Source organism: Anolis carolinensis, unplaced genomic scaffold (genome assembly GCF_035594765.1).
Source record: "Anolis carolinensis isolate JA03-04 unplaced genomic scaffold, rAnoCar3.1.pri scaffold_14, whole genome shotgun sequence".
NCBI classification, from domain to species: domain Eukaryota; kingdom Metazoa; phylum Chordata; class Lepidosauria; order Squamata; family Dactyloidae; genus Anolis; species Anolis carolinensis.
This window is the reverse complement of record NW_026943825.1, coordinates 4,235,496-4,248,128: the sequence shown is the minus strand read 5'-3', so window position 1 is coordinate 4,248,128 and position 12,633 is coordinate 4,235,496. Positions and strand designations below refer to the sequence as shown.

Sequence of the window (12,633 nt, the reverse complement as noted above, 5' to 3'; positions counted from 1 at the left end):
TCATTTTATACTTTTGATACTAGTGAAGTAGTTGTGGCATTGGATGTTTACCGTTTATATGTATGTTAATGCTCCGAGTCCCTCTGGGGAGAGTGGGCGATCTAGAAATAAAGTATTACAATTATTATTACTATTATTATTACTATTATTTATTTATTTATTTATTTACAGCATTTATATTCCGCCCTTCTCACCCTGAAGGGGACTCAGGGCGGATCACATTACACATATAGGCAAACATTCAATGCCTTTTAACACAGAACAAAGACAAGACAAATATATTAATTCATAAATACAGTAATTGCTACATAATGTAACTATGTATTGAACTGCTTTTTCTGTCGATTTGTTGTAAAACATTATGTTTTGGTGCTTAATTTGTAAAATCATAGCATAATATGATGTTTAATAGGCTTTGCCTTAATCCCTCATTATCCAACATTTCCGCTTATCCAACGTTCTGCCGGCCCATTTATGTTGGATAAGTGAGATTCTACTGTACTAGGAAAAGAGTGGGTCATAACAAAGAAAATAGCGGTATTAGGGAAAAGAGAGGAAATGGGAAATAAAAGAAGCAATAATTGAATGTGCACAAGCAGTAATAGTATTAGGGTGGAAAGATAAATCAAAATGGACAGTAAATAAATGGTACCAATATATGGTGGAGCAAATGGAATTTGAAATTATGAATGTGAAATTAAATGTTTTAAAAACTAATGAAAACAGAACGAGAGAAATGGAAGAAAGATGGACAAGGGTAAAGAGCTGTATCATGAATAAATCCGGAGATCAAGCCATAAGAAATAAGATACAAATGTTATATAGTATATAGAATGGAAATGTATAAAGATATTAAGATTGTCTTGAAAAAAAATCAATATGTAAATGGAAACAATCCTCGTGTTGGTGGTGGAAATTGTAAATGTTTTGTATGTGAATGATATGTATTTTTTGTTTTAAAAAAATCAAAAACACCAGTGTGAATGTTATTAATCCCACCCTGGATCTTCCACAGATATATAAACCTCCCTTGCTTAGTTTTCCAATATACCCCACAACCTCTGAGCATGCCTGCCATAGATGTGGCTGAAACGTCAGCAGAGAATGCTTCTGGAACATGACCATACAGCCCAGAAAATGTACAACACAATCAGTCAGGCCTCTCTGTGGACAGTTCTTGGAGGCTTTGAAGAATGCCTGCCCGGACCCCTGGCCATTGACCTGTGGTGTCCCGCAGAGCTCTATTTTATTTCCCGTGCCAGGGAAAATGGCTATCCCCATCTATATCAACCATCTGACAGGACAGGATTTAAAATGGTTTTAGAACTAGGAGCCCCAGGCGCATAGTGGGTTAAACTGCTGAACTACTGAACTTGCTGACCAAAAAGTCGGCGGTTCGAATCTGGGGAGCAGGGCGAGCTCTTGCTGTTAGTCCCAGCTTCTGCCAACCTAGCAGTTCGAAAACATGCAAATGTGAGCAGATCAATAGGTATCACTCCGGCGGGAAGGTAACGGCGCTCCATGTAGTCATGTTGGCCACATAACCTTGGAAGTGTCTACGTACAAGGCAAGCTCTTCGGCTTAGAAATGGAGATGAGTACCAACCCCGAGTTGGACATGACCAGACTTAATGTCAGGGATAATCCTTTACCTTAGAACTAGAATTTATAACGCTGGATACTTGATCATATTAATTGGCTGGTTTTAAACAGTGTTTATATATATGTTGTAGAGGATGAAACTAGTCTTTTATACTATTTATTTATGTGTATATTATTATGCTATTTTATTGTGTTGATATGATTATTGTTTTTATATCATTTATTGTACAGTAGAGTCTCACTTATCCAACATAAACGGGCCGGCAGAACGTTGGATAAGCAAATATGTTGGATAATAAGGAGGGATTAAGGAAGCGCCTATTAAACATCGAATTAGGTTATGATTTTACAAATTAAGCACCAAAACATCATGTTATACAACAAATTTGACAAAAAAAGTAGTTCAATACGAAATAATGCTATGTAGTAATTACTGTATTTACGAATTTAGCACCAAAATATCACAATGTATTAAAAAAATCGACTACAAAAATGTGTTGGATAATCCAGAACGTTGGATAAGCGAGTGTTGGATAAGTGAAACTCTACTGTATTTGTCTACATGCTGTAAGCCTCCCCAGATGCCTTTGGGGAGAGGGGGTGGGATATACATTTTGAAAATAAATAATGCCACCTCCTCCCCAACATACATACACATACAGTAGAGTCTCACTTATCCAAGCTAAACGGGCTGGCAGAAGCTTGGATAAGCGAATATCTTTGATAATAAGAAGGGATTAAGAAAAAGCATATTAAACATCAAATTAGGTTATGATTTTACAAATTAAGCACCAAAACTTCATGTTATACAACAAATTTGACAGAAAAAGTAGTTCAATACGCAGTAATGTTATGTTGTAATTACTGTATTTACGAATTTAGCACCAAAATATCATGATATATTGAAAACACTGACTACAAAAATGGCTTGGATTATCCAGAGGCTTGGATAAGTGAGACTCTACTGTATATGTAAATATGCATACACATTATATATATACACGCACATTACCTTAGGATATATAAAATATTATATATATGTGTGTGTGTGCGCGCGCACACATGTGTGTTGGGGGGGGCATGATGATATACACACCCACACTATCCCAAGATAGAAAGAGAGTGTGTGTGTTTGTATGTACACAATATATTTGTATTACTTCAGGAAAGAAGGCAAACATGCTGTAACTCCTCCTCCTGGGAGTCAATCTCTTACTTGAGAGTCCGCACTGGTTCACCTCTCCACATCTGACCCATTCGATATTCCGAGTTGAAGAATACAGTTTTTAAGACTTACGCTGCCACGGTTACACAGCCCCAACCTATTTTGTGCCCTAAGGGTTCTGACGGTTACAGGGTACACGTATCTGGCCTGCTCTGAACGGAACCTTGGTTTAAATGCTCCCTCCACACTCTCAACCCATTTTGTACGTCGCAGTGAAATCCTTGGAGGAAAAGTGGGATACAAAGGAAATATCATGAATGTTGTCAAAGGATGGGAACACAACAAGAGCCAAGGGTACAGCCTTGATGCTGAGGTATCTTTGGCAAATGTCAGCCCTCCATTTGCAGAGGTTAGGGGCTTGAGGCCCCTGTGAAAAATGGAAAACTGAATATAGCTGAAAACAAATTTCACAGACAACGGTAGCCTGCACTCATTGATACTGGAGAGTATGTCCACCAACCATTTTGAGTCTACTTCAGCGATGGTTCTGAATTTAATTGATTAAACCATCCTCTGCCAAACTAAGCTCTTTCAGATGTCCAGGAGCAACTTCTAGCAGCCAACAATAAGGGATGACGAGAGCAGCAAAACAAAAATGCCTGGAAGAACGGAAGATTGGGAAAAACGTGGCTTATAAACAAACAAAAACAAAAGGAGCAATAACACACACCACCACCATCGCTACCAAAACCACCAGACCACTAATTTTTCTAAAATTCCAATCAGCTGTTTTATTTACAATTAATACAAAAAAGGAAACCTAAACTTTACCTCTAGCAGTAGGCTTCCTTACACACTCTATACTGGTATAAATCAATGAAGGGCGAGATTACATAAAAGCAACTGAACTGATTTGGAAAGGAGGCGAAAATTAACCCCTTCCAATTCCACAAAAATGAAGATTTCAATAAAGGAATAGACAAGACCAAAGAAACTGGGGAAAATATTGTTCTCCCTATGGCCACCCTCACATTGGGACTTTGGTTTTTAAAAAGGCTGAATGTGCAGCAATGTACAGTGCGCTCCTGAGGCCAAGCACAGAGCCTGAAGTGAAATTAAAGATAGAAACTTACACGGGCTTTCCTAGGACGCTGTCCGGGAGGGTTGCATATGGCTCACTAAAGTAAATGACATACCCTTTCCTTGGTAGAGTAAAAGACAGTAAGAACAAATAATAACAATAATAATAATACACGGGTTATAATGGCCAGCTGCGGTAGGGGCCCGGGACAAAGAAATGTAGTGACTGAAAGGGTGTCCTGAAATCAAACGGCAAGGACCTCTCCTTGCAGACGCAGTCGCTGGGGTTAGGCAAATGGTGTTAGACGACAGGTGCCAAGGGAATGACGCGGGTCCCACCCCAGGAGACGAGGGAAAATCCTCTACAAGCGGCGCTGATAACTAGCATGCATCTGCAGCTGTGCGCTGCGCAAATAATCGCCATAGGCCCCCGCGTAACGGGCATAATCGGATTGCATTTCTGGGAGGCGGCGATAATCCAGTTGAGCTTTTGTCGGCGAGTGGCGGTACGCATGGGGGGAGTCTGCTAAATGGCGGAAATCAGATAGTTCAGCTAAACGGCGGTCATCTGAGAGTTCAGTACTGTACCTGGTTAAGAGAAGAGACATTTGGTAAATCAAAAAGCTCGTGGCCTGCGCTCCAAATAATTCGCTCAATGTGATGGAGAAGACCTCTCTCGCCCACCACACAGAAGCTTGTAACTATTTGAAAGCAACCCACGAGACAATCTTTTCTTCACAGCTGAAGTCAAAATTACTCTCGTGGTGTACCAAAGCCCTGGGAACGCCACAGAATTTTGCACCTACCAACTAAATACTAAATCCAGTGGCAGATGCTAAGACGGCAGATAGAGGGACTCAAACTTACGCTAAGGGATAGTAAATGAATGGAGTTCTCTATGATAATCTGGTGAGGAAAACACATCATAATGCATATGGGCTCAAATTCACTGCCAAAATACAATTCCCAGCCCACGCTCCCTATGTTAGCGACGCTTGAAAATAGCATATGCTAAATGGAGGACTGGAGTCCCATAATTTGACTGACATTTAGGAAACTGTACAGAATGTTTTAAATGGAAAGGCTTGTGTCAGAGTCACGAAAGCTAGTCACCGCAACCCTTATTAGTAAAACCCAATTTAGGAGGCAAGTGTATTTCCTTTCTATATGGTAGGATCTAGTCAAATATACGGTGCTTCTGAAAACTCTTTTCTGTTCAGGGATTTCCCATTCTCAGGATTTGCTACCAAGCCCTCTTGTCAAAAGCAAAGATTCCTAATTATCCAAAGGAAATATTGTCAAGCGTAGCCCCAGCATGCTCCCCTCCCCACAGTGCGAAGGGCAGAAAATGTTTGAAAGGTCAGCTGATGCAAAAGAGAAATGATCTGCTAAGCCAAGACGGGAAAGGGCGAGACCCGAATCCAGACCACCCTTCCAAGCAACTCCCCGTGTGAAGCCTGGCATCCCCCAGAACCTGCAGAGGGAACGATTCCTTTGAGTCAACCTGAAAGCAGAGAGGGAGCTTAGGAGAGAAAAAGCATGATGGACCTGCAAAGCATTACCCCTAGTTCAGCCGCATACCTCTTATTCATCGCAGCTGCCTTCCGGTAGAGATCTTCACGACTCCCACGTGGTGGGGACAGGCGTGTGCGTTCATACAACGGATGGAGGGCAGAGGCTTCAGACGGCAGCATTGCTGAATAGGGCACCACCTGCTGCGCCGGCTGAGCTAGCCCATTGTATGCTGACTGGGATTTATAACCTGCTGCCAAGGGAACAGAAGCGGACTGCTGCACTGTGTAGGTGGCCTCGACTGTTGTTCTGTAGGCAGCCGGCACCGAGGCAGACAGCTGGGTCTTATAGGAAGCAGCAGCTGCATCCTGCATACCATAAGCAGCCGCCAGACTCGCAGCAGACTGGGCCCCATATGCAGCAGATAGAGCAGAGGCGGCCTGGGCCCCATAGGAAGCAGTGGCATGGCCAACTGCGGGCTGAACGCCATATGAAGCTGACTGGGCACTGTACAAGGCTGCCTGGTTGGCTGCTGGCTGAGCCCCATAGGATGCAGGAAATGCAGCAGCTTGGGCCCCATAGGAAGCTGCATACGTTGCAGCAGCCTGTGCTCCATAAGCAGCTGCGTATGATGTGGCAGCCTGCGCCTCATAAGAAGCCACTTGGGAAGCGGCTGCCTGGGCATTGTAGGCGGCTGCCTGGGCACTGTAGGCAGTGAGGGCCGAGGCTGCCGGCTGGGCACCTGAAGTTCCCAGAGGAACAGAGGACTGGGTCTTATATGCACTGCCTTGCAGGGCCGAGAGCTGGGCTCTGTACATCGCTGCCTGCCCAGTGGTAGGCTGGGGCCTGTAGGCCGTTCCCAGGGAGGCAGAAGGCTGGTCTCTGTAGGCTGCTGGCTGCGCTGTCAGGGGGACCACATAGCCTGCTCTGGTGGGTGAGCGCCGAATGGGGCTCCTATCCCTTCCAAAATAGGAAGCAGCCTGACTGTCTTCGGAGTCAAATTTAGTTAACCCACTGTTTCCCAGGCGCTGCTGCTGCTGATAATCCAATTCAAGTGGGGAATAAGATGATGCTGCCATTGGGAAAGCAAGATTGCCAGGCCTCACGCCATCATTCCGGACTTGGAGTTTCTCTATCGTTGGTATTTTGTGCTTTTCGCCTCCGAGACCCAGCTGGCCCCCGACTCCAGCTGGGCCCCTTTTATGAGCTTTATTTGAGAGTTCGACATTAATTCGTCTTCCTTTGACTTCCCTTCCATTAAGATGTTCAATGGCAGCCGCAGCGTCCTCGTCCTTCTCCATGTGAACGAACGCATAGTCTGACAAAGCAGTAGACAGAAGGTTATCAATAAGGGACATATGACATTTTACTCCTGGAACCCACTCCTACTTGGATTTGACAATGAAAGCACTCAGCCAACAAGACATCCCTTTGGGAACTGGACAATGCAAACAGAATGGACTGCAGTGGGTTAGTTGTACTACAACTTTAACAGGCCAATGGCACCTAGCAGAGCAAGGAAGGTGCTGTACATCTACCTTAAATACTCACGCATCAGACTCATGGATGCACATACAATACTTTGGATTAAAAAGGAATTGCCTTTTTGGTTTATCATAGTTGAGTTCCCAGACAGAAAAAAACCAGATGCATCCAGGCTAAAGGGTTTAGAAGGCTTTTGCAATGGAGTTCAAAATTCCATGCTATCATTTGATCTATCCCAAAGCACATGGAAAAATCAAACTATAAGGCAAAGCTGTAAGCATTTTTACTGTTTTTCTGACATTCTCCTTTAAAAAACACCTTCTCAAAGAGACTCTCCCATTATCGGAGATTCCCGTTTTGCCCAGTAAAAATAAAATTGAAGCACATGGGGGCAAGGACTAGCATTACTTCCAAAATAGGTATATCAGAACCGACTCCCAATATGCTCAACAAGATTCTGTCTTTAAAAATATATATATTTGGAAGACACACAGGATGTTACTTAATCAAAAACAGACTGTGGAAGAGTAACAAATTAAGAGACCCCTTTTCCAGGGTGTTTCATGGAGGCTTACTCAGGAGAGACAACTTCTCCTCCTGTTCGACTTTATGATAGGAATGGGGAGGATGAAACAAAGACGGTTTCATCAAAAATAATACGGTAAAAAGAAGAACCCAACCTACAGGTTAGAAAACCGTATGTCTATTCCTTAATTGGGCGCAGGGCCTACAATTTGGAGAACTGCTGGTCCTCAAGACACTGTTGGAGTCCAGTTCCCATCAAACACACCAATAGGATCACAGAACATGTATTTCAACAACACTTGGAAGACCACAGGGTCACCGCCAAGTTCCAAATTACTCAACAGAGCCCTTTTTGGATATTCCTTGCTTCTGTACATCTCTACATACTACATAGTAGTAGTTCAGGGTGGATTTAGCAGTCCTAAAAATGAAATGTCACTCTTAGGGCACATCATGAAAAAGAATGGAAAATGGTACAGTGTTCCCTCACTTATCGCAGGGGTTAGGTTCCAGGACCACCCGCAATAAGTGAAAATCCACAAAGTAGGGAAACTATATTTATTTTAATATTTATACATTATTTTAGTAGTTATACACTATTTTAAGTCTTTATCAACCAATCGTGTGTTGATAAATTGCCTCTTTCTCCTCCCGCTGCCGCCTGGGCTCCTTTTCTCTCCCTTTGGCTTCTCCTTCCTCCCTTCCTTAGGCTGTAAATTGTAATTTTTATGATTTAAAATAATCTTTTACAGTTTATTGAAAAACCGCAAAACAGCAAATCTGCGAAAGGTGAACTGCGAAGTAGTGAGGGAACACTGTATTCAGAAGATTGCGCGATTCAATTCTTAATTTATAAACGCAATGGGAAATGGTCCTAGGACCTCCCCCTCCTGCTCCACTTAATGACAGAAGTAGGGAGGACGCAGCTTCAAAACGGCACGGCGCAACGCCGGGTCCTGGGGTTTCATGACGGACTCAGAAGGGTACTACTCGCTCAAATGACAGTTTCATTTAGTGATCGAACGGCATGCAAACCTTTCCAGGCAATGGCGCATACGCACGCACACACAAAGACGCAAGTGCATTTGGCAATTTAAGACGCTCGCGTTCCAACAAGGTGCACTTAACTGGGGGACTTAAAGAGAAATAATCCAGTTTACCCCACCTTCAGCCTCCTCCCAGTAGACTCAAATCAAGGAAAAGCTTCATGAGAACCACCACTCCTCTTGACATTCTCCCAGCAACAGCAAGGGCATCCCTCTGGGCAGCTAAGCCATGAAATTCCAGGTGGATACCCCCTACGAGAGTCTGCCTCCAGAGGCAAACCAAGAATGGGCAACTTGGAAGTCCCCGAACAGACTCAGAAGTGGAGTGGGCAGATCAAAAAACAATCTGGTAAAATGGCACTACCTAAAAGAAACCTGTGTGACTGTGGAGCAGAGCAGACAACTCTGCATCTGTATGCTTGTCCGCAGTGTCCTGCCCCATGTACAGAGGAAGAATTGTTTGAGGCTACAGACAATGCGATCGCTGTTGCCCGTTTCTGGTCAAAAGATATTTAGCCGCTTGTGCTCTTTTTATTTTTATCAGTTTTATACTAATTTGTGCAATGCTTTTAATATGAAATAATAAATAACCCCACCTTCATTTTTTTTAAAGTTGGTGTTTATCACCTTGGTGGAAAGATGTCTTAAACTGTACAATTTAAACAACAAATGGGGCTCCCTTGTTAACGTTACAGCTGGAAGAATTTTCCTAATTCATTCAATTATTTTTGCACATACTCCATGGCTATCATAAAATATTTGCCTTTATAACCTATGTCTTATCCCCACATTGTTTATATGGAAATTTTATATCTGGCTTTGCTCAGATGAATAACCCCTCATTAAATAAATGAGCAAAGACGCCACAAATCATTACGTCGTTTGCTGTTATCTCCTTGCGGTCCTCTTAAGATTTTCTGAAATGAAAAGAATTTTGTGAAAAAAAGCATTTGATACAAGGCAGATTGACGAACTGATAACCAGGTTTTATAAGACACCAACAGTGGAAAAAAAGAAATGACCTAACTGATAAAAATATTATCAGATACTGGATTATATTCCATTGCACCTAATTTCCCATTCCATTGAGGAACAAGGGATACATATCCAATAATGCTGAATTTTTTTAAAATGATGAATGTCCTCACTAAGGAATGTTCTGCACATTGGTTGCAGTAAAATGAATGTAGGAAGCACACCTGTTCAAGCGCATACAAAAGGGGAGACGCATTGTGGGACGGACGGACACACGTACACTTCGCCGGGTATTGCTCTGAAAGAGGCCCATGCCTTGGATCAACGACAGACCAGACCACATTCTGCCTGGGGCGCATTTGAATGTAAGGGATGGTTAGCAGGCAGCTTTCCTAAAGTGCTCCATGTGGCGGCGATAATATGAATGTGAAGGTAATACTAAACGGCATACCCAAAAAAATCCAACACATAGAATCCTAGATCTGGAAGCGACCCCAAGAGCTATCTAATCCAACCCCATTCTGCCAGGCAGGTAGACACAATCCAAGCTCTTCTGACAGATGGCCATCCAGCCTCTGCTTCAAAAACCGCAGAAAAGGAGATTCCACCGGACTCCAAGGCAATACATTTCTACTGCTAAACACCTCTTACTGTCAGGAGGTTCTTCCTAATGTTTAGGTGGGATCCTGCAATTGGAATCCACCGTTCTATTGTATCCTAGTCTCTGGAGCAACAGAAAATAAGTTTGCCCTCTCCTCAATTGGACATCCTTTTCAAACATTTAAACATCCCCTTCTCTTTTCTCCAAGCTGAACACACCCAGGATCCTAAGCTACTACTCAAAGGGATTCAGAGTCAAGACTGTGCCCCGCATCCTATATATCTATGTTTCATTTTTTTCCTGCCTAAGTGTAGTGCTTTACATTTCTCCCTGATCAAGTTCCCTTTGTTAATCTTGGCCCAGCTCTCTCATCTGTTAGAGTCTGTAAAAGGCATAGAACCCTAGAGTTGGAAAAGACCCCAAGGACCGATCTACCAGGCAGGACATTTCAATCTAAGCTGTTGGCTATATTACACATGTTTATCTATAAAAGTCAGAATAGGTATGTATGCTTGTTTGTTTAGACCACAAAGATTTGATGGATCCAACTTAAAAAAAAAAACGCCATCCCTTTCAGGTCCAAAGCCATGAAACGGATTGACTGTTGCTTGGTGCCATCTGTATGAAGCCAAGGGGGGAAGAAAGGAAAAAAATAGAAAGAAGGGGAAGGAAGTATGAAGGAAGAGAACGGAAAGGGGGAGGCATAAGGGGGGAAGGAAAGAGAGAAGGAAGAGAAGAAATAAATAAATAGAAAACCAAGGGAAGGAAAGAAAAAGGGGAAAGGCAAGAAGGGAGGAAAGAAAGAGAAAGAGGGGTGGAAGGGAAAAAGAGAGGTAGAAGATGCATGAGAGGAAGGAAGAAAAAGGGAAAAGAAGGGAAGGCATAAGGGGAAGGAAGGGAAGAAGGGAAGAAATAGAAAATGAAAGGAAATATTGTTTTAATATTATTTAATCCTGTTTTAATGTTTGCATATTTTAAATTGTATGCTGAGTTTCCTGCAGGAGAGATAAAAGCAGGGTATAATAATAATAATAAGAAGAAGAAGAACAGCAACAACAACTAATGACTGAGTCTATGTCATTAGTACAGTAGAGTCTCGCTTATCCAATGTAAACGGGCCGGCAGAACGTTGGATAAGCAAATATGTTAGATAATAATAATTTTATATAATTTTATATAATGTGATTTTATTTTGCAATGGTTCCTGTTTTATATGAATTGTTGTTTTTACATTGTTTCAGGGATTGAATTTTTGCCTATTTATTGTAAGCCGCTTTGAGTCCCCTCGGGGAGAAAGGCGGGGTAAAAGTGATGTTTATGTTGGATAAGTGAGACTCTACTGTACAGTAGAGTCTCACTTATCCAAGTCTCGCTTATCCAACATTCTGGATTATCCAATGCATTTTTGTAGTCAGTGTTTTCAATACATTGTGATATTTTGGTGCTAAATTCATAAATACAGTAATTACTACATAGCATTACTGCGTATTGAACTACTTTTTCTGTCAAATTTGTTGGATAACATGACGTTTTTGGTGCTTAATTTGTAAAATCATAACTTAATTTGATGTTTAATAGGCTTTTCCTTTATCCCTCCTTATTATCCAACATATTCGCTTATCCAACATTCTGCCGGCCCGTTTATGTTGGATAAGTGAGACTCTACTGTAGTTCCACCTTGTCTCCTGTGCCATAGCAACATGCTATGCTAATTTTATATATATATATCATAATAATTTATAAATATATAATATATTGTATATACATATAATATTGATAATAATATTACAATGGAATACAATATTATACTACTAATAATACAATATAATATTAATTATATATTATATATTAAATGTAATATTACTAATATTACCATATAATGATATGGTACAAAGTTATTATTGTTGTTGTTATCATTGTTGTTATTATTCTTATTGTTGTTATTATTATTAAAGGGGAACAGGCCGGAAGGAAAGGGAGACTCAGAAACCCTTCCTGGGAGAAGGGGCGGCGGGCTGCCGGGACGATCTGCATGCGCCCCGGGGTACCTTTAACGGTGTCGCACTCGACGACGGGCCCGAACTCCTGGAAGAGGGCGCGGAGCTCGCCGCTGGTGCAGGTGGCGGAGACGTTTCCGACGAAGATCTTGACGGTGTGCGTGGGGCGGGGGCGGGAGTGCTCGACGACGACGCGGTGCCCGTGGACGAGCTGCCCGTTGAGCTTGGCGATGGCCCGGTCGGCGGCGGCCTCGTCGCGCAGGTGCACGAAGGCGAACTGCTTCATGAGGGCCACTTTCAGCACCGCGCCGGGCTCGACGGCCTGGAAGAGGTCGCGCAACTCCACCTGGGACGTCTCCTCAGGCACGTTGCCCACGAAGACCTTCACCCCCGCGTGCATCGGCGTGGCTCGCTTCCCGGAGACGGAAAAGGGAAAAGAAGCGAAGTAAGACGAGCGGCCAAAATGGCGGCAGCGGGCTTATTCTCCTCAGAGAAACAGTAGCAGCCGCGCCTGCGCACTGAGGGGAGGGGGGCAACGTTCCGAGCATGCGCGGTGCCCAAGTAAGACAATCTCGCGCACTTCACGTCCTGGCTCCACAGGAAGAAGCAGTCGCGCCTGCGCACTGAGAGGGGGCAAAATTCCGAG

At 43.0% G+C, this 12,633-nt stretch overlaps 1 protein-coding gene across 1 annotated transcript; it reads right to left on the bottom strand.

Annotated features, from left to right (window-relative positions):
• Positions 1-968: 968 nt before the first annotated feature.
• On the bottom strand, positions 969-12,534 carry LOC100552563 (RNA-binding protein 14). Its single transcript, XM_003229918.4, has 3 exons — positions 12,039-12,534; positions 5,428-6,676; positions 969-4,434 (listed from the first exon to the last, which is right to left on the bottom strand). Exons 1-3 carry the CDS (start codon positions 12,385-12,387, stop codon positions 4,209-4,211), a joined length of 1,824 nt encoding a protein of 607 aa, XP_003229966.1. The 5' UTR covers positions 12,388-12,534; the 3' UTR covers positions 969-4,208.
• Between the last annotated feature and the right edge of the window lie 99 nt (positions 12,535-12,633).